Source organism: Hypomesus transpacificus, chromosome 2 (genome assembly GCF_021917145.1).
Source record: "Hypomesus transpacificus isolate Combined female chromosome 2, fHypTra1, whole genome shotgun sequence".
Lineage (NCBI taxonomy): Eukaryota > Metazoa > Chordata > Actinopteri > Osmeriformes > Osmeridae > Hypomesus > Hypomesus transpacificus.
Genome location: NC_061061.1, coordinates 4,766,372 through 4,788,468, shown reverse-complemented (window position 1 = coordinate 4,788,468; position 22,097 = coordinate 4,766,372). Strand labels below are relative to the sequence as shown.

At 47.0% G+C, this 22,097-nt stretch overlaps 1 protein-coding gene across 2 annotated transcripts; it reads left to right on the top strand.

Annotated features, from left to right (window-relative positions):
* The first annotated feature begins 191 nt into the window (after nucleotides 1-191).
* mindy3 (MINDY lysine 48 deubiquitinase 3) lies at nucleotides 192-21,031 on the top strand. Of its 2 annotated transcripts, none has more exons than XM_047040012.1 (15): nucleotides 192-1,022; nucleotides 1,152-1,231; nucleotides 1,418-1,478; nucleotides 1,608-1,811; nucleotides 2,094-2,145; nucleotides 2,793-2,907; nucleotides 3,104-3,177; nucleotides 3,790-3,869; nucleotides 4,212-4,282; nucleotides 5,792-5,872; nucleotides 13,538-13,610; nucleotides 16,039-16,111; nucleotides 17,971-18,058; nucleotides 19,004-19,075; nucleotides 20,012-21,031. In XM_047040012.1, exons 1-15 carry the CDS (start codon nucleotides 929-931, stop codon nucleotides 20,159-20,161), a joined length of 1,368 nt encoding a protein of 455 aa, XP_046895968.1. In that variant the 5' UTR covers nucleotides 192-928; the 3' UTR covers nucleotides 20,162-21,031. The 2 variants fall into 2 exon arrangements, with proteins under 2 accessions (XP_046895968.1, XP_046895977.1); XM_047040021.1 differs by having other exon boundaries at nucleotides 19,004-19,098; nucleotides 20,012-20,083.
* The last annotated feature ends 1,066 nt before the right edge of the window (nucleotides 21,032-22,097 follow it).

Here is a 22,097-nt window from a genome sequence, read left to right as displayed (position 1 = left end):
AATGTAGTCGAATATTATATCTGCATTGTTAAACGTAGCTACTGTATCAATGACAAGGAATTGTACAGTGGGCGGGAAAAGGACACAACTGATGTCGCAATTAAACCAATGGGAAAACGTCTTGAAGCTGTGCCCCTTGACGCAGTGGGAATGTTCCAAAATTAGACCAATCTGCAGTTACGTATGCTAACGTCAAAGACGCACATTTTTACAGCTGTGTAGTAAATAAACGAATGACAGACAGACGTTGATGCTAGGAATTTGTTATCAATACTAATTGTGGATACAATATATTTTTGCTGTGGAAGTTAACAGGAGTCATAACATCTGTTGCTTCATTGCGCTTAGTCTTTGACCGTCGAAGCGGTAGGAGGTTTCCGCGTTAGCTAGTTTGAGCTAGAAAGCTTTCGCTCTTGCTAGGCTAGCTAATGTTTGCTACCCAGGCTAACAAGTAGCGTCAACGTAACTATAGCTATATCATTTAGTGGAATTGTTTTCACTGCCTGCGTTTACGACATATCTCGACAAATATCGGCTAACTAGGGATATCCAATATGCTACCAACTAACTAGCTATATATAGAGCTGAGTCAGCTAACGGTGGACCCAAGTGGGCCCGATCTGGACTCTGGGAACGTTGGCTACTTAAACCGAGACTGTGTTGCTCATCTATCTAGTCCAGTGCCAATAGCAACGTTGATGCACCTCTCCTGTATCTGTCTGTTGCTGGCTAATAAGGCAAGACTGCCTCGCCCCGGTGTTCTACTGTGGCCAATGCCACCGGCTCTGCCTGCCGAGAGAACTGGAATTTCATTCCCGAGAAGAGCGAAGAATAAACACAGCTAGCTTTCTACAACAGTATAACTTGCTTGTAGTCCCTTTTTAGGAATACTGACCGTTGGACCTGAGTGCAATTCATTTAAGTTGACATGTCTGAGTTCAACAAAGAAGTGGTGGATTTAGTCTGGGGGAGACCTTCCAGTGGCGGAGTGTCTGGTTCTCTATTTCGGAGATGGACTCAAGGTTAGCAGCCTCCCTCCCGTGACTGTTCTCATCTGTAAGGAAACTGCTTGCAAGCTGCCATACTGAATCGTGGCCCCGAATTATGCACCATTTTGACGTGTTGCCTTGATTTTTGTCAATGTGTTCCAGGGTTTGTCTTCAGTGAGAATGAGCCCTCAGCCCTGGAGCAGTTTGAAGGAGGACCATGTGCTGTCCTTGCCCCTGTTCAGGTAGGCCACAGACACACACTCATAGACATAGACAGCTTAGTGGAGAGAAAACAATGCACTCTCCAAGTGGGTGCGACAGATGAGCTTAGTGCTCAGAAAGGCTTATATTGTGTCAGACTCATACTGGTCCATGACCAGTGGTGGGACAGAGTTGTAGGCTACATCTTAAGTTTGTGCTTCTTTCAGGCCTTCCTCTTGAAGACTATCCTGTTTAATCGTGATAGTTCCAACTGGAGTCGCCTCACAGGTTGGTGTTCACCGCTGAGCCTCTGCCTTCATCCATCGCCATTATGTAACCAGAACAGGGTTTTTAACTCTGTAGGTGTTAGACTTTAGCATGTCTAACGTATTGTGCTTGTCTTTCTGTCTACTACAGAAGAAGAGCAGAGAACAACCCTGTGCTCCACCCTGAGTGAGATCCTTGAGTCAGCCTGCTCCACCCCCTCCGTCAGCTACTGTCTGGTGTCCTGGGCCAAGGGACAGGGCCCCCACACCAGCACACACACTCACACAGAAACACACACCCCTCAGGAGACATCAAAGCCCGAGAGCAGCCAGCCACAGCAAGAACAACTACCCAGTGAGTCACTGATTTTAACATAGAAACAGACTCACACATGATCACAAATGAGCTACACTCACACCTCACGTTTTACCCGTCAATCAAGCTCAGACATACTCACTAAATATGATGTGGATATTAACTGTGTTGTCGTGTTGGGATGGAGTAGCTGACCCTAACTTGTATGGCAGTGTGAAGTGGTGCCCTAGCTCTTACTCTGGAGTGACATGCATACATAATCTGTGTTGTGTTACTGACGTTTGTGTGTGCGTGTGTCCTCCTGTGTCCTCCTGTGCTTAGCTGTTTTTGCTGCAGAGGATCTTGGCTTTGAGCGATTTCACAGCATCCTCCAGTAAGTGTCTGGTTTATCTTAACTTCTCCTCCCACTCCCACACTGATTAAGGCTTGAAGGTAGTTCGTTCATCTTTTTCACCTCAGTGCCTAGATTTCTGCTTGAAGTCTGGAGCTGTAGTGTATGTAGAAATGGGATTGGCGTGTGTGTGTGTGTGTGTGTGTGTGTGTGTGTGTGTGTGTGTGTGTGTGTGTGTGTGTGTGTGTAAGAGAGAGAAAGGGAGACACAAATAAGAAGAGAGAAGGTGAAAGTGATTTGGCTCCTTCTCCGGCTCTCACAAACCCCTGACTCAGGATATTGACTTGAGGAAGGACACACATTTCTCACTACCATCTATAAACTGAAACCTGAAACAGACACACACACCTAATGAACCACAGCTGAGCTTCCGGTGCCAGAGGCATATTGGAGTTTTATCAAGCAGTCAAGCATATAGACTGTGGCTGCAGAAAACAAGGTCCACTGCTGACTCATTGTTTACTAAACCTGCCAAGGATGACATCAACACAGCCAGATTACTATCTATTCAAAGTCGACAGTTTTCTAGGCCTCTTAGTTTGACATGTATGTATTTCAACACCAGTAGCTACCTTTTCCAACTAAATACGCTAGCTGGGTGGCTGATCTCTCCTCTGCGGCTCTTGCAGTAAGCGGACTGTCAGCTCTGTGTCAGAGCTGAGAGAGGAGGTGCTGTCCCTCTCACACACCTGGAGGGGGCGCTGTGGAGTCCTGTTGTTTCTCTACTCTGTCATCCTCACCAAGGTAAGACATGCCCTGCTTCAGATGTGGGTTCAAAGGATGCTTTGGAGATAACTCTTAACACAAAGAAAAATAATGAAAATGAAGACATGACGGTATATACCTCTCTCTCCATATTTATTTTGGTCTCCTTCTTTACCGATATACCTCTTTCTTTCTCTTTCTCTTCCCCTTCCACTCCCTCTGTCTTTCCCTCCAGGGCATAGAGAACATAAAGAATGAGATTCAAGACACGGCAGAGCCTCTGATTGACCCAGTGTACGGCCATGGCAGGTACTCTGTCCCACAGCAATCCAGTCTCAACTGTAGGGAGTCAAATGGCTGAGCGGTGAGGGAGTTGGGCTAGTAATCAGAAGGTTGCCGGATCGATTTCCCACCGCGCCAAATAAAGTTGTGTCCTTGGGCAAGGCACTTCACTCTACTTGCCTCGGGGGGAATGTCCCTGTACTTACTGTAAGTCGCTCTGGATAAGAGTGTCTGCTAAATGACTAAATGTAAATGGAAACTCCCACGGCGGGGAAGCTGAGGCTGGTCAGAGCAGTGTTTGTGTTAAAGGCCAACAATTTGACAATTTAGCAGATGCTTTTGTTCTAAGCGACAAACAAATGAATAATACAAATTAATACAAAGTACAGCAAAAAAAATCTTGTCAGAATGGCATAGTTAGGGGTCAGAGTCAAGCAATTGCTTTAATTACCAGGCACAGCACAAAATAACCACATCTCAGCTACCGGGAACAGTGAACAATAACAATACCTCCGCCATGGTGTTATTCTTATCATCTCACCTACAATTGAGAGAGATTTGAGAGTTAAGAAGTTTGGTCCATCCACAGTGATAACAATCTTATTCTATAGCTCTTTTTCTCTGTCTCCCCATCTGCAGTCAAAGTCTAGTCAACCTCCTCATAACGGGCCATGCCGTGTCTAATGTATGGGATGGAGACAGAGAGTGTTCTGGGATGAGTAAGTCCTTAGCTTTATCATCTGTCACACACCAAGCCTAACGCTATCCCAGTAGTTATGGCTGCTATCTGGTTGCACATCACAAGAACGGGATCAAACAAAGCTCTTATCACCTGCCCTACAGTCACATCCTCTGTTATTGCACACACACAACCACACACAACCACACTCACTCACTCACTCAGGCAAGAGCACAAAAAACATTGTGTTCTACATATCACCTCCAGAGGGCAGTGTTGGTCCACTTTGATGTCCAGTCTCAAGTGCAGTTCTGTTTCCAAGTAGTCTTCAACGTTGTTTGGACGACCGTAACTGTTTAGCTGACTGTTTGTTTTTTCTCAGAGTTGCATGGTATCCACAACCAGGCTTCAGTAGGCTTCCTCACGCTTATGGAGTCGCTACGCTACTGTAAGGTAGGAGCACACACTATCCTTCACCCTCTCTCTAACTCACAAACCCCCAAGCGGCTGGTCTGTTTCTTGTCAATTTGTGGTTTTTAGTGTATTCTTGTTTACAGGTCATGAGTGACCGCATGTAATACAGACCAATTGGCTGTGAGAGAATCACCTCCACAAATACACACACACACAAACTCATACACACAAACACACAATGACATACTCAAATTTTATGGGGCTTGTAGGCCCAGTGGATTTTACGATATGAATAGCACAAACTACTATGGGAGCTCCCATGTGAAGATATGTGTTTGGAGGCAAACAGTCTTAACTGACTAACCCCAAACACCCCAACCTCCCAGACAACTTCATGCCATTCTCTCTCTCTCTCTCTCTCTCTCTCTCTCTCTCTCTCTCTCTCTCTCTCTCTCTCTCTCTCTCTCTCTCTCTGTCTCTCTTTCTCTGTCTCTCTGTCTCTGTGTGTGCAGGACAGATTAGATCTGCAAGGTTTTTCCTGCATAAAGAAAATGGTGGCACGCGGCAAAGCCGTTTTTCCCAAGCGCCAATGACAAATCCCGAGCACCAAAGGCAAAAAAAGACGCATGCAATGCATGTCAGCGAATATATTCTAAATAGTATCTTTAATGTAGGCTACAGCCGAACCCTCGTTCTGTTTTGATCAATAGTAATCGACAGGGGCGTTGTTAGACATACAACTCTACTGGGGCACTGGCCCCTATTCATAGCCTATCCCCTTTTTTCTTCCAAGCTTGCTGCGCACAATGCACTACTCGGCTATAGAAACTCCCCTTGCTTAAACCAGTATATAACAGCAAATTAAGTTTCCACTCAAAATACTGATAAAAGTTTGATTTACGATTTCCAACGCTACCTCCATTGGTATTCTTAACCTGGAATGATAATATATAGTGCAGTGTTTCCTCTATGACAAAATTTCTGCTGCCACGGTATCAGAACAGTATCAGCTGTACAACATTTTTGGCCGTCTATCAGCAGTGATGGTTAGAGTGTATGTCGGAGAATTGCATAGACATGCGCTTCACACCGCAGTTGAGATTGCGTGTGTGCGTCCTTGAGAACTGTAAGTTAGTGTAAGTTCATTTAAGCCTGTTAGGGGGGATGCAAAACACTTGGGAATAAATACATAAACGAGAAAAAAAAAATTGGGGGAGCACCAAAGACCCATTTTGACCCAGGAAAAACCCTGGATCTGTACAGAAAGTTGAAAAACGTGGCTAAGACAACGGTTAGCAACTGTCAACCGTGGAACTTTGCTGTGTTCTAGACTCCGGCACTTGACGTGATTGAGATGGAGGCCTGACCAAAAGACTGACATTGTTGTTGGGCTGTGGTTAGAGGCAGCTTCACCTGACCCACTCTGCTGGGGCCAGTTAGCTAAGACAGTTGGATAGTACTCATAGTAAGATTTTAATTGGCCTCTGTTGGAAACTGTAATCCTTGTGGTTGTGAAGTTTGACTCGTGAGTGTGTTTGTGTGTTCCAGGTTGGCGCGTTCCTGAAGTCTCCAAAGTTCCCTATTTGGATACTTGGCAGTGAGACTCATCTCTCTGTGTTCTTTGCCAAGGTAAGTTAGATACGCCCAAACATGCACACTCACACACACACACACACACAGACTTGTATACACACATAGACACACACATTCAGACCGTCATGCACACACACACAAATACCCATCCGCGCACACCATCATCCCTGTGTGTGTGAGTAATATAAGCCAGTCTCTCCAGCAGTAGGTTAGAAAAAGCAGGAGCTGGAATGTGTGCTTTAATAGATTTAATACATCCCAGGTCAGGAGAGAGAGAGAGAGAGAGAGAGAGAGAGAGAGAGAGAGAGAGAGAGAGAGAGAGAGAGAGAGAGAGAGAGAGAGAGAGAGAGAGAGAGAGAGAGAGAGAGAGAGAGAGAGAGAGAGAGAGAGAGAGAGAGAGAGAGAGAGAGAGAGAGAGAGAGAGAGAGAGAGAGAGAGAGAGAGAGAGAGAGAGAGAGAGAGAGAGAGAGAGAGAGAGAGTGAGAGTGAGAGTGAGAGTGAGAGTGAGAGTGAGAGTGAGAGTGAGAGTGAGAGTGAGAGTGAGAGTGAGAGTGAGAGTGAGAGTGAGAGTGAGAGTGAGAGTGAGAGTGAGAGTGAGAGTGAGAGTGAGAGTGAGAGTGCAGAGGAATGGTCATATATGGCCAGTACTGGTGTCTTGGCAGTTCCATGTGGAGCTGGAGCGAGCCAGCACGAAACACACCGTGTTCTGGTGGACAATGGGCCCAAAATCAGCACAGTCAATCTCTGGGCCAACTGAAGTTTGAAATCCAATAATACAATCTGTCCATGCAACAACCCCTCGCTCTCGCTCTCACTCCCTCTCTCGGTCCCTCTCTCGCTCCCTCTCATTTTCTCTCTCTCTTTTCCCTGCTGCCTCTTCTTTTTCTCATCTTTTATCTTTAGAATTTATTTGCCTGGCCTTGCGCCGTTCTTCACAGATCCTGTGTTTTCCCCTGGGATTGGAACACACACACATATACACACAGTCTGGAGCAGAGAGGGAGAGGTGATTGTGTTAAGAGCACTTGATGTATGGCTGAAAAGATTCCTTGCTTAGAACATGGACAGTAAGGGATGCTGAAATAGCAGGCTAGTTAACCTATAGAGCCCAGCTAGAGAGATATGGTGGACCAAATGTAACACACACACCCCAACATGTAAGGTGTACACACACACACACACACACACACACACACACACACACACACACACACACACACACACACACACACACACACACGTCACTACTTTGGAGGTGTTGATTCAACCAGAGAGAACCCTTGACCCCTAGAGATAGGAATCACCAAGTGTGTGTCTCTGTGTGTGTAACCCTATCTGTTGTTTTAGCTTGCGTATCAAAGCCAGACATCAGATTCAGGTGGAGATAATCAATTCTCCTTAGCACAGAATGAGTCATCAGAGAAGCCGAAAGCTCCAGTTAGCCTGCACCGTCATCGCACCACGCCCTCATTGACACCCTGACGAGAGGCCGTGTGACGTCTGTCTGACCGCACGCACGCAAGGTGCACCACGCAGACCCCAGTGATGTGTGGTCGTCGTCATTGTTTCCACTGATGACCTCGCCAATTACCCTAGCCCTCAGAGCACTAGTGACATGAACACTCTTTCTATCTCTCTCTCTCTCTCTCTCTCTCTCTCTCTCTCTCTCTCTCTCTCTCTCTCTCTCTCTCTCTCTCTCTCTCTCTCACACCCATTAACGCTAATCAGGATCGGGTTCCATACTCCCAGGAATGTGTGCATGTCTGTGTGCCCTCAGGTGGATGGTTTCCTGTAGGGAATGTGATCCCAGAGTTCCCATCTGGATCCGTTTGTTCTGCTGGAGTTCAGGAACTCACAAACCCACACACACAGGGTTAATGCAGCTGACGCTACCCTGATTATGGAAAAGAACCATGTGACATGTCAGGAACAGACACACACCCCCATAGCCCCTTTGGCCTCTTGTAGTGGAGTAGGGCGGTGTGTGTTACCCCTGTGGAGGTGGGGGGGGGGGGGCGGGGTGTTCAGGGTCTCTCAGCATCCATGTCTGGGCTCAGAGAGCAGAACATCCCTGTTTAGAAGCAGCAGTGATGGGAGTCTGTATAGATCCACCCTGGACAATAGCAGTAAACCTGATCCCCTCATGCCCTGGTCTCCTTCTCTTGCACCCACCACAGCCTGACTGGGATTCTCCCCAAAGTCCCTTTTACTATGTGTGTGTGTGTGTGTGTGTGTGTGTGTGTGTGACCATTTGTGTGTGAGTGACCATTGGTGTGGGAGTGTGTGAGATCATTGGTGTGTGTCTGTGTGACCGTCAGTGTGTGACAAGGGCTTTTAGAGCTTCAGATTCTAATAGCATTAGTGTCTTATCTAATCTACCTACACTCAGGCTTCAGACAGCCCTCTCCCCACCCCTTCCTGTCTTCACCATTACTTAAAAATAGGCTTAAGTGTGTGTTTGTGTTTGTGCTTAGACAACCCTGCTCCCTCCTGTCCCTTAGAAACTTAAAGGTACAAGGAGAGAGATAGGAGGAAGTAACAGGGCTTAAAATTGTGACCATTTTGGTCACATATGCTCCTGAAATTGCAAATAATCATTATGGTGCAACCTGTTATTTCTTTACCTTTTATTATTTATTTATTTATTTCTACGCTAAATTGGCCTACTGCACAGTATGTGCCTGTTGTGAGCTGAAACAGTGACTGATCTACCGTTTTATCCAACGTTACAAAAACAGTTCAACATCATGTTCTGAACTTTAATGCAGATTTTAGATCTTTGTTGGGTGCTCTGAAATATTTGCTGGTGCTCCTAACTTTTTAAAGTTGATTTCAAGCCCTGAGAAAGGAAAGGAGGCGAGGTGCTAGATGGCATTCTATCTCTAGGCTTTTTAAAAGCAGCCGTCCTCCCCTGTGACAAAACCCAGAGAGAGATGACAGCTAGGAAGGAAAGATCTAACTCCTAATTTCTCCATGAGGGAGGGAGGGAGCTTTTAAAAAAGATATGAGAAGGAACAAGGCCACTCTGGGGTCAAATGTCCCATCTTTCCTCCACTCATCCCCCTCTTTTCTCTGTCTTTTCTTTAAGTGATGAGATTCACAGGCCTCTGTCTTGCTCAGTGTCTAGGGAGGTGTGTGTGTGTGTGTATACAGTAGCAGTTCTGGGTCAGTGATTTACTGGGAGGAAGAGCAAGACCTCTAGCCCCAATATCCCTCTGGAGTCAGACTTCTGTCTGACACACACACACACACAGATACTCGTGTTGCTAAAACTGTATGTCAGAGCAGATTCATTTCTGTTATGCTTTGGAGAGTGGCTTTTGTTCATGGGTGTGTCTAACCGTTAGTGAGACAGTTTGTCCCCATCCATAGCCACACACCTACATACATGCATACACACACACAGAGCAGTGAAAGAGGTATACAGTAGCAAATCATTAATAATCACTGACACATCAGTCTAACGCTTTTCAACCTGGATGAAATGCTTACTTTGTCTGTCCTTTCACAGTGCTCTATAGAGTATATGTGGTGTCTGGCTTCTCTGTTCAGACTCAGCCCTTCTGATCCATGACATGCTCATTAATCACCTGTGTGTCTGTCCATCACTGCTTTCCTACACACACAGAAACAGGAGAGCCTTCATTGTTTCTCTAGACCTAGAGTCTTAGATGTAGCTGGCTTTGACACACACACACACACACACACACACACACACACACACACACACACACAGAGCCCACTCTCCATGGGAGACTGCTCAGGTACAACAGTCTTCTGTTTCCTGACAGGTTAACAAGGTGAACACTACACTAACTAGAGACACACAAACGGACTTGCATGTACGCACACACAATCATCCACTCAGCCCCACTCATCCTGGACAAAGAACCTGAGGTGGCCTAATGGACAGAGAGGGTGAGAGAGAGACAGAGGGAAACCCTACACCTGTCCAGACTGAAGTGCCTACCTGTGCCAGAGCTCCAGGGGAAAGTGGGAAGTAGAGAGGGAGAGAAAGAGAAAGAGAGGAGGGTAAGAGAACACTGCACCTGAAGCTTCTACTCAGAAAAGAGGGAGAGAAAAGGGGTAAGGAGAGAGCAAGACATGAAGGGAGGAAGAAAAGAGAAAGACAAAAGGAGCGAAGGATGATATAAGGGGAGAGAACAAACATGGTTGACCCGGTAGAGAGAGAAGGAAGGTGATGGAGGGATATTCATTGTCTCTGTATGAGAGACGCCAGTAACGAATATCTTAGAAAACTGGGGCATCTGCTTCAGTAATAAAAAAAGAAAAGAAAATCCCCCCCGCCCCAATCTTACACATACACAGATGCACAGAGATATTAAATGAACATTTCTTAGATCTGTTTATAAGACTATGGATCTAAGATTGTCTGGGGCTATGCAGGAGAGGAACATCACTGGTATCTCACTCAAGGTCACATGGATGCTTCTGAGCTGTGTTTGAGTCTGCCAAAACCCAGGTGTACTGTACATACACACAGCTGCAAGTGTCATCTGGGTAGGTTGATGACTAATCCCAAGCTTGTTCGAACTCCCAGGTGGTGTATGTGTGTGTAGCTCTCTCAGAAACAATGTTGTTGTTGTTTTACTGTCTGGATGTTGGTCTATGATGGTGTGTGTGTGCGTGTAGTCTTCTGTTCAGGAAAGCTGTCTGTTCTCAAGAAAAAAGCAGAACATGTTTTCAGAACAGCTTTTTTAGTTGGATAGGAATGTGTTGCTCTTGATTTAATAATACACAAGCACAGACAGACTTGGCATCCTTTCCATGTGTGTGTGTCTATTTAGAGAATGCAGCTCTGTGCTCCAGTACAAGCAAACTCAGGCTGGCAGGGGAGAAGAGCTAATAAACACTGTAGTCTGACACAGACCCCGCCACCCCACAGAGTGTATGAGTTGGATGGTACAGCAACATCTTCCCCAGGCCTCTTATAAAACAACGATCAAAGAGAGCTGGCTAGGCCTGTCCTTTCATATGGTCTGTCTTTCTCACACACACACACACACACACACGTCAAGACTAATATGTCTGTTCGGTCATGTGTGTGAGTCATCGTGTGTGTCGTCTTATTAGCTGTTGGATGATGGTGTTTGTGGAGGTTAGGTCATGCTAGGTAGTGCTAGAAATGACAGGTTTGGGCTGCTTGTTTTCAGACATGCTTCTGAAGAATATGATGGGCCCCTCTTGTAAACATGCTGTCCTCCTGTTGCCCCTTGCGACGCTGGTGTTTACCAAGGGTTCCTTTTGCCCAAGGCTCTAATAAACCCTCATCATCTTATATCCTGTGTTGGACTCTGCTGGAACGCTCCCTAGTCTCCATTAGACAAGAACACTAGTAAGGACAAGGAAAGGGGAGACAAAGTAAGGAGGTGTGTGACTGAGAGAGAAGGTGTGTGTGGACGGAGAGCTGGAGGTGGTGATAGTTGGGAGCTCCGGTCACAGCGGTCAGGCTGGCGTTCCAGAGCTGACAGATGAACCATGTCTCTAGGTTAGAGATGGTTCTGCTGGGGGGAGTTTGGACGAGATGACCACGCGCCCTCTCGTTTAGAGGAGCATGTCTCTGTCACACACTAACCAGACCTCTCTTCTTTATGTCCCAGACAGACTGTCCTCGCACACACACCCTTGCAAAATGTGTCTGTATATACAGTGCTATAACTGTGGATGATAAATTACGATTTCAACGGATACGACCATTCTTTGTCCTTGCTTGTCTGCGAACGAGTGTCTATGTGTGTGTAATTGGGTGTGTGTGCTTCCCGCCAGCCTAAAGACCTTGCAGCTGGTTGTCTTCAGCTCTTCATGACCCCCCCTCATGGCCCCTGAGGACAGTCATATGTCTGGTGAAACCTTACCATCCCCCCTCCCGCTCATCTCAGACTCTCTCTTTAATAAACGCTGGCTGAAGGAGACGAGCAGGGCTTTATTTGCTCTAGAGCCCAGTGTGTGTGTTTGTATAAGAGTGTGTTTGTGTAAGACGCCACCGTCGTAAACACACCCCGCGCCTCCGTCCAGCGAAGAAGGGCCCGCTCTTCTCTTCTGCACTTAGTAGTCTGTGTGTGTGTGTGTGTGTGTGTGTGTGTGTGTGTGTGTGCTTGAGGGAAAGTGTGTGTTCGTGTCATCGAGCAAGTGTGGCAGTGTGTGTGGCGGTGTGTTTGTGGGAGTGTGTGTGTGAGAGAGGGAGAGAAGGAGAGAAGGAGATGTTCCCAGCCTATCAGAAGTGTCCTGTTCCACTGAGGAGTTTGGGGTGTTAGGGTTCAGGGGGTTCGTTAATCAGGCAGAATCAGAGGAGACACAGACAAACACTCACAATTTCTGGTTTCTATGAGCCATATTGCACCAAACTGAGGCAGCAAATAAACATTCTATAACATGAATGTGTGTGTGATGACAGAGAGAGAGAGAGACGTCCGATTGGTTGATGGTGTGTTTGGAGTGAAAACATTCCGTCTAGGCTTATCTTCAGATCAGTTAATAAGGCTGTGGAGCCCTATCATTACACTAACACACACACACGTAGTGTGTTTCAGCAGACATGCTGCATGTGTGTGTTTCATGTTCCAAATCAGTGTTGCTCAATCTTTGTAGTTAAAGGAGGAGAGTTCTAGAGTTTCAGTGCAGAAGCTCTTTCTGTCTTCTAATGAAAGTTCTCTTTCCCCTTCATCCACCCTTCCCTCTGTCCCTTTTCTTTCTTTCTTGCCCACCCGTTCTCTCTCATTCCCTCATTACTTCCGCTCTCTCCCTCTCCCTCCCCCTCATCTCAAAATTAATTCAATATTCTTTACTGCAAAGTGTTCAGGTTAAGCAATGTTGCCAAAGCAGTCCACAGTGTAGGGACAACGCATGCATATTATCAACACACATTGCTTAATCATCATCATTCATTAAAAAAACATTATAAAAACTAGTGCACAGTGCTCGTGATAAAGTTGATGGCACACACAGATTCCTGGAATTATAGATAGAGCACAGTGCCAGCGATGATGTCGGGGACACACATTTATGGAATTATAGATCGATAGTGCAGTGCCCGTGATGCAGCTGGTGATGACAGTTCTTCTCAGTGGCTTTAGTACCTATATTTCTCAGATCACAATTGACATTCTCTGCCATCTCTGAAATAGGCTACTGTACTTGTTCAACCTCCACATCATCTATTCTAGTCACTTGTGCACATCAATAAAAACTATTATTCAATATTTTAAACTAATTGCCCATGCTGTGGTACATTCATGCAAATGATTATGTAGCCTTCAATTGTCTGCTGTTTCTTACGTAAATCAATTGCTTATTTTATGTTGATCAAAATGTATTATATTGGTTCTCTGTTAAATTGTCTTACCACCACAAACATCTAGACATTTAGTTCATAAGAGAAGTCATTACATGGACAATGGTTGAGCCAGTTGTCATATTTGAAACTCGCTGCCCTAAAATGCCATTTAAAACAAAATACACAGACAGAGATTCCTGGTAATATTAGAGAGATGTCAAGTAGCATATGCTAAGATACGACCTTCTGTTCCTAAGGTTATAGCAGGTTGCAACAGAATTTGCTGTCAAACAGTTACACTTGTTCCCAAATAAGTAAACCATTTTCTCTCTTGTTAAAGTTCTGAATCCTTTATATGTGTGATTTATATACATGTATCCTCTATCTCCCTCTATCCTCCTCTCCAGGAGATGTCCCTGGTGGCCCCAGAGTCAGCCTCAGAGCAAGCCAGGAGAGTGTTCCAGACCTTTGACCCTGAAGGTAACCATACTGTTGAAGACCATAATGACATTAGTCATGTTTAGATGGGCCTTATCCCCCAACCCAAACATTTGATCTATGCAACTCAATCCTAACCTATGATGACACACACACACACACACACGTGCTCTCTCAGAACAATATCCCGGTCTAGTTGTCTCTTTCCTTCTATCCGTCCTGAAATAGCAGGTGCTTCCAATACCCCCCATCCTATCCTCCTTGTCTTACTCTCACCACCCATCCTCCTCTACTACTATCTCCTTTCATTATCACCCCCCATCCTCTTCTCTTACCCTCTACTTTCATTCTCATCTCCACTCCTACTCTCTCCTCTCATTCCTTCCCACATCCTCCTTTCCTATCTCCTCCCCTGTCCTCTTCTTCTCCTCTCTACTCTCCCTCTAAACCCCCCATCCTCCTCTCCAGCTCTGTGCTTGTAGGACTGGGGGTCCTCTCCCTTCTCATCTCTGCCGCCGCCACTGCGGTTGTTGTTGTTGAACCCCCCTCCTCCCGTATACACACACAGCTGAGTCAACCTCCTCTTCCTCCACCTCCTCTTCCGGATGGGGTGACTGGGGGAAAGGCTAAGAGAAGTGCAAAAATTGAGTGATAGACAGAAGAGAAGCATTTCACAAAGAGTGAGTTATGGTAAGAAGAGATTGGCCTCTCTCTTAGGCCTCTGTTAACACTAGAGAGGGAGACAGGGTTTGGGGGGCGTGAAAGAGGGAAGAGGAGAGAGGAAGGGAGGACTGAGAGAGAACAAAATGGGTAGAGAGAGAGTAAGACATTGGAAGGGGGTGGTGTGGGTCTGAAGCTTTTAAGAACATCTGTGCTCTAATCACTTTCCTCTGCTATAGAAAGAGAGAGAGACAGACAGAGAGACAGACAGAAAAGTAATGGAAGAAAAGAGAGGTATAGAAAGGGTGAGAGATGGGGGGGGTTAGAGATGGAGAGATGGGGGGGTTAGAGATGGAGAGATGGGTGGGGTGGGGCGAGATGGAGAGATTGGGGTCACATATGAGTCATGGTATGGTTGATCGCTATTCTGCAGATTATGAGTATGAAGTATGTGTGTGTATGCGCGTGTGTGCGCTTGAATGCATGTGTGCAGTCAGCAATCACTGATACGATTACTGTAGTCATAACTGTGTGTGTGTGTGTGTTTGTGTCTTCAAAGACGACTTGGAAGTGTTGTGTTTTCTGATGCAGTAAACAACATTCCTCTTCATAAGAACAATATGTTTCATAGTGTGTGTGTGACAATGAGAGTGTGTCCAGCTATGCGTGGTCCTGTGAGGTAAAGCTTACCAGCTGAGAGCCGTCTTGTCAGAACCAGTTGCCTCTGCATCAATATTATGTAAACAAAACATTCTAGGCCATTGAGACCAGAGAACAAGGTTGCTCTCTCTCTCCCCCCTCACTGTCCCTTTGTCTCTTTCTCCCTATCTTCCTCTGTCTCTGTCACCCATATCTCTCCCTCTATCCCTTTCCCACTGTCTCCCCCACCCTTCTCTCTTTCTCTCCCCATCTGTCTCTCTTCCTCTCTCTGGCTTTGATACACTTCTGCTAGAGTAGGACATTCTGCAAGCCATATGGATGTTTTTCACACACACACACACACACGTGAGTGCCGAGTAAAAGGCCTATAAATCTGTCTTTGTCGCATGAAGAGTCAGCATAGCTCACTGTGTGATAGAAGAGAGGCGCCAGAGCAAACAAACACACACATGCATAAACACACACACTCCTTTAACATGTTCCCCGTTCTCTCGCTGTCCTTGTATGTGTGTAACCTGAACGGGGTGACACTGTGACTCAGCGCATGTTGTTGTGGGAGCTGCACATAACTGTACTGAAGGCATCGACAGACTCATGTGTTAGCATTTAAACATGACAGGTAAGACATGAGTGTGTACACACACACACACACACACACACACACGTGGTAGTGCTTAAATGTGGTGCGCGCAGGTAGAGTGCTCATCATGGCTGTGGAATGTAGGTCAGAGAGAGAAGAGAGGACAAGGTCTGTGTGCATGTCCAGAGCAGTGTAGGTTAAACAGTGTGCCTCCTGCATGTGTGTAGGTGAAGGCTTCATCGCCGTGTCATTGGGACCTCCTTTCATGTTCCTCTCTTCTTCTGTCCCCTCTGCCTCCCTTTTTATCCTCTTCTACTCCCTCTGATTTCTTCCCTTTTCTCTCTCCTCTCCTTCTTATGTCTCATCTCTTTATCCACTCTCTACATTCCTCCTTTTCTCTCCCTCCCTCCCTCCCTCCCTCCCTCCCTCCCTCCCTCCCTCCCTCCCTCCCTCCCTCCCTCCCTCTCTCTCCTTCTCCCCTCTCTGCTTTCCTCCTGTCTCATCCTCCTCTCTTTTCTCTGTATTCCTCCTCCTTTCTCCTCCCCTCTCATCTGTCCTCTCTGTCTCCAGATAATGGCTTCGTACCTGACTCTATGCTGAAAGATGTCATGAAGGCCCTTGACCTTGTCTCTGAGCCCGACTAGTAAGTGTGTTTTTGTTTGAACTTCATTGGTGTGTGCGTTTCTGTCAGTTTGTGTGTGTGTGTGCGTGTGTAAACTTGCATGTTGTGTGTATACTTGTACATTTGTGTACAAGTATACACACAACATGCAAGTGGGGGGGGGGGGGGGGGGGGGGGGGTGTTGTTTCATGTCAGACCGGGGGGGGGTCGAAATAATTCACTAAATCAACAACAACAAACAAATAATTTCTGCATATGCAGGTAGCGACGCTGCATACAGGGTGCTAAATAACTATTTAACAGGTCAGCTCCATGACGCCGGGTAAGGAGCTAGCTCTTGAAACTTCTCACCAAAAGAACGAAGGGGAACCTTCGATTAAGACATGTCCGTCGGTACCTAGCGAAAAGTAGCCTCAACTTTCCTAGACCTTTAGCTACGGCACTAATGCTGAAGGCTCGCTGATGTAGCTGTCGGTCTCACTAGAACGGCGTATGCATCGTTGCTAACGTGTGCTGACGTAGTGACTGTGTGTGTATGTGAGAAAGACGCGTGCGAGAAAGAGACGGAGGGAGAGCAGGGAAAGGAAATGCAGCTGAACGAATACGCTGCGTGTTTTTACCAAAATAGCGATAAAAAAAAAATGTTTTACGAAACGCAATGTGTGGCGGCCGGTGTTGATTCTGTGGCGCACCGCCACAAATTAGTCTATGTGTGGGAAACACTGGTGTGTGTGCTCAGCACCTGTAAGTGGCAGTGTGCAGGCCCAGGTCAGTGGACACAGCTCATATTTCACTGCCGGTCCATAAAGAACGATAAAACCTCCTGGAGGAGCAGGAAGAGCGAGCAGGAGAGAGAGCAGGAAGGAGAGAGGGAGGAAATACCCTAAAGCTTCAAACAGAAGCCTGTTTAATCTCGCCGCCGCTTTGCCACTAGCACAGCTAGCGTTAGCGTGGCCCAGAAACCAGGCCTGGCGGGGTGTGAAGCTGCTCTCCAGACCCCAGGTCCAGATGGCTGGTTGATCTCAACCCAGCCAGTCACACGTGGCAAGGGTCCCGACTCCTGCCCAGTCCAGTCTACATTATCCCAGCCCACTAGCCTAGACTAGCAAATTGTATTTTAGACCAGCCCAGTCTAGCCTTGACCAGCCCAGCAAAACCCAGTCTAGCTTAGACAAGACATTCCCAGCACAGACCACTCTAGTCTAGTCCACCCTAGTATTGTCCAGACCACCCTAGTCCAGCCGAGCCCATTCTAGTCTAGTCCACTGTAGTCCTGCCCAGGTCTCCCTAGTCTAGTCCCTAGGGGTTTGGCCTGCCCAAGCCATTCTAGTCGTATCCGCCCAATTGTTCAAATTGTTAGGATTTCTACAGTATCTTGGTTAGCTCAGAGGAAGTTAGAAGCAGCCAAGCTAACATCATCAGCCAAACCAAGCTAAACACTATTACAACCAGCTAATAGCTTAACTTCATGCTAACACTACTACTAGATCACACTCCCTCTCAGTAACACACACACACACAGACAGAGCTTCAGGGTTATCAGTCCCAGTGTCTGAAAATAAGTCTTTCCTCTCTTTTCTGCCTTAAAAGGCAAATCTGTGTCTGCTTTTATCTTTTAGGAATAATAATAATATTACAGAGCTAACACACAGGAATGTCTGTCTTGAGAGGTATATTTAGTATCGCACAACTATTTCTGAACACACAAACACACACTGGCGCACGCACACACCCTCGCGTCACAGTTTGGTGTCGTAAATGACTCCACGGTTTGGTTTTCATACACAACCTCTCACATTCAAATTTACGAGACCTAATTCTGACCCTTTCTCTCTCAATTTCTCTCTTTTCTTCTCCACTTTTCACTTCTGTCTCGCCAGCGTGAGCCTGATGAAGAGTAAGCTGGACCCTGAGGGGTTGGGAGTCATCCTCCTGGGCCCGTTCCTCCTCGAGTTCTTCCCTGATCAGGTAACCGTGCGCGGCTCATCATGGCGACCGTTGTTTGGTGCGTGAGGTCATCACAGATGTATTCCATCACTGAGGCTGCAACCAGTCAGCACATACTGATGTTCATCCATTCCACACACACATACATGTCGACACACTTGGCACACACACGCATGCTGAGAGACCCTTGTTTTTCATGAAATATACAAATTGCAGTGACACAGCTGTGTGTGTGTGGGGGGGGGGGGGAGGGTGGAGCACAGACAGAGGGGCAGAGTGGCTCCTGAGTGACCATGGGGAGAGAGAGAGGGGGGTAGAGAGGAAAGTGTGTTAAAGTGATCAGGGCTTTAGAGACTCACCAGAGGAATGGCCCTTGGCCGCAGAGAAATTATACTGCCATTAGCCAACTGGACACACTCTCCCTCTCTCACACACACACACACACACACACACACTCATGTACTGTACACAAACACACCACACTCACCCGCGCACACACATGTGGGATTGTGTTGGGGTTAAGGTTTCATACATGCAGGCATACACATACATTATGTATGCGTGCACACACATGCCACACACATTATTAGCCTCTGTATCTTCCAGCTGAGGAAAAGGGGAAGTGTTTTGGCTCAGCATCATGGCTGTTCTGTGGGATTGGGGTTAAACTCTCACACGTACATGGAGCCTCTTTCTCTCTCACACACACACAAACACACACACACACACACACACACACACACACACACTGGATTCGAGCGAGGGTTTTAGGCAGTGGTACAGCATGCTGGTTTATCTGTCGGCTGGAGAATGTTCTCTGCTCCCCCCCCCTCTGCTCTGTCGGTTTCTCTCCTCCATTTCTCTCGGCCTTCATCTCAGTCCGTGGGTTGCCAAAGCAAGTTTGCACATACGCACACACACACACTGCTTGTTTCTTGTTCTAACGCTGCCGTGTGTGTGTTTCAGGACTCGGGAATCCCAGACTCGTTTCCTGTCTACCACTACAATGGACTTAAGCAGTCCAACCACAATGAGAGGGTGAGACACATATAGATACAGAGGTACCCACGTATACAGAGACACATACACATGTATACAGACACACGCACACCCACAGAGTTACACTACATAGATACAGACACACACACACATCTTTCCAGAATAAGCAGTGGCTGTAGCTAACACATTTTACTGTATATCAGCCCAAGGTGTGTGTGGGGGTGTGTGGGGGTGTGGGTGTTGAGGTGAGAGTGGAGGTGAGAGTGGGGGCCTGGGGTCATACCCAAAGGTGTGTTTGGCAGACTGGTACAAAGTAATATCAGTCTGTCCAGACTGTGTAGTCTGTAAAACCTTACCTTTCTCCAAAGGACTGTCTTTAAATGGATGAATGACATCTCACGCACGCACGCACACAGATACAGGACACACACACACATACAGTCTATATGGCTGTAGGTTTGTGATGGCATTCCCAGTCTCATGTTCCTGATGGGAATATCAGACCTGCTGACGGCGCTCTGCACTGACCCTTTTCCTCAAGACCTGTGTGTACCTGAGTGTGTGTGTGTTTGTGTTCTGTACTTCAGAATTTGTGTGTGTGTCTGTGCGTGTGTGCGCGCACATGTGTACTGCACTCTTGTGTGTGAGTAACTGTTTGTGTACTGTACCTCTGTTTGTGTGTGCTTGACCTCTGTATTTGTGTATGCACTGTCTCTGTGTGTGTATGTACCTGTGTTTGCCTGTGTATGCGTCTCAACTCTGCCCCCCAGAGGAAGCGTGTGATTGATCGAGGTGACGCCTGCCAACCTTCTCCCTCTCACACACAGCTGAAGCTGGAAGTACTCTGTTTATTTAACGGAGCCGGGCCTGGTTCCGATTGGGTCTCGGTTACCATGGCGACATGCTCACGGGTATACTTTCTGCACTTGACTGGTCTATGTGATACCTCTGTTCTGATTGTGTGTATTTCCTCAGGTGGAGTACGTGGAGGGGACAGCCCTGGTTCTAGGTTTTGAGGACCAGATGGTTCGTACAGACGACACCCCAGTCAAGCGCTGCCTGCAGACCAAGTGGCCCTACGTGGAGCTGCTGTGGACCACCGAGCGCTCTCCGTCACTCAACTAGCCCGGCCGTGTGTGTGTGTATGAGTATGAATGTAAGGACAGCCCCCCCCCCCCCCCCCAACCAACCTGCAGTCTGACACTAGAGGTCAGAAGGTCCCAGAGACTGAGAAACACACACGAAACAGTTCCCCCCCCCCCCCCCCCCACACACACACACACTTTGGATCCACACACGTTTACTGTTTGTTCTATGGTCTGTTGTACACAGCTTGTAAATCGACACACAGGATGTTAAGTGGTGTGATGTAAGAACTGGATGACTCAGCAGAATGGAAGTCCGGGCTAGGGGCGTGTTCTGGTTCTGCTGGGACTCTTTGGGTTCTGATGGCCCACTGGTACGACATCTGGCCTGGTTGGCTGGTGGCCTGGCGTGGTTGACTGGCTCACTGGCCTGGCTGACTGGTGCTCTGGCCTGGCTGACTGGTGCCCTGGCCTGGCTGACTGGTTCCCCGGCTACCAGCGTCTCTGGAACTGTCCTGCCTTCCACCTAACGTCATCCCCAGTGACTTGAAAACCAACACTGTACATTTGTCACTCCAGCTGTGACTGTTCTAGAGAGTAATGACCAAAGCCTTTTTGCATGAAACACATACACGTACAGCCTGTTAACACACTACCACACTTCTACAAAATCTACCTGCCGTTAACAGCTTCAAGGGACCACTCTTCAGTCATTGGAGGCGGAGCAGCCAGCAGGAAGTCTTGTCAGCTAGCAGGAAGTGTCTCACCGTCTTTTTGGTGTTTGACCCGGACGTAAACCCCGGGCCAGGTTTGGTCAAGGTGGTGTGTTATCTTTTACACAATTTGACAGAATACTCCTGTATTTATTTCCACAGTTATGAATATAATAAAATATGTTTTTTTCTTCACACACTTCAGTTTTTTTTCTTGGAGCTTAAAAAAGTTACTCCAATCATGCCGGCATTGTAGAGCTGGATATGAGGCTTAACAAGAAGGGACTGGATCCTGGAATGTGTCTGTTTTAGTCATTAGTGTGTGTTTGTGTGTGTGTCTGTGTGTCTGTGCGTTTGTGTAAGTGAGGAAGAGAGAAACTATAAACATCACAGTTCACCTTCAGTGTTGAAATTAACACCAGCTAGTTGGCTGCATCCATCAGTAGGTCTCATCCAGATGCACACATACTGAGTCTGACTGTGCGTTACCTGGATTGTGTGTATTTGTGTATTGAGACAGTAGTCATAATGCAGGGCTATGTCTAATGGAAATGCCTAATGGAGACAGGATATGATCAGTGATTGTCTAATACAGTCTGGCCGGCAGTGCTCTGTGCGGAGTGGCTCACAAAGACGGGTTTTGAACTAACAGCAGATGTCAGTCTATCAACATTATCTACTAGCATTAATCCAGGGAGTGTCTTGAGTCCTTTTTCATGTTGGATGTGTGGAGCTTGGTGAAGGTGGGGTTAGGCCTCTTCAACGTTATGAGCTGCACAATCTGAGGTACTTAAATCACAGCGTAACTGGAAAGCAGGGGAGGGTGGGCAGATTCTCTCTGGACAGTGTCATCAGATCACTGTGGGTGTGTTGCAGGAAAGGGGATATCTGTCTGCGTGTTTTTATTGGATGCTAGACACAGAGAGAGGAGAAAACAATAACAGATGGTTGAAACGTTCAGGGCAGCATGAGTCTTTAGACTCACACACACACGGTGAAACCAGATCGTCTCAAAGATCAGAACAGGCGTCATAACAGAAGAGAAATAAATTAGACCTCTGCTCTTCCTCCATCCTCAAATTCACTAACGGGTGTGTGTTGAGGGAGAGAGGTCGTGCTCTGTTCATCAGTAGCGGAGCCAGAGGGGTGTCCGGGGTGGCACTGGACACCCCTGACATCTGATTGGCCACCCCGGGTGCGACCCCAAAATGTAATTCGCTACTGGAAATGTTATGCTGATTGACATTTCATTTGACCTCTTGT

Excerpts from the sequence above, each read along its gene's own strand:
- mindy3 (XM_047040012.1), top strand. The coding sequence starts at position 929 with ATGTCTGAGTTCAACAAAGAAGTGGTGGATTTAGTCTGGGGGAGACCT. Across the intron at positions 1,232-1,417 it reads CTGTCCTTGCCCCTGTTCAG|GCCTTCCTCTTGAAGACTAT; the intron begins GTAGGCCACAGA and ends TGCTTCTTTCAG. Across the intron at positions 1,812-2,093 it reads ACAGCAAGAACAACTACCCA|CTGTTTTTGCTGCAGAGGAT; the intron begins GTGAGTCACTGA and ends TCCTGTGCTTAG.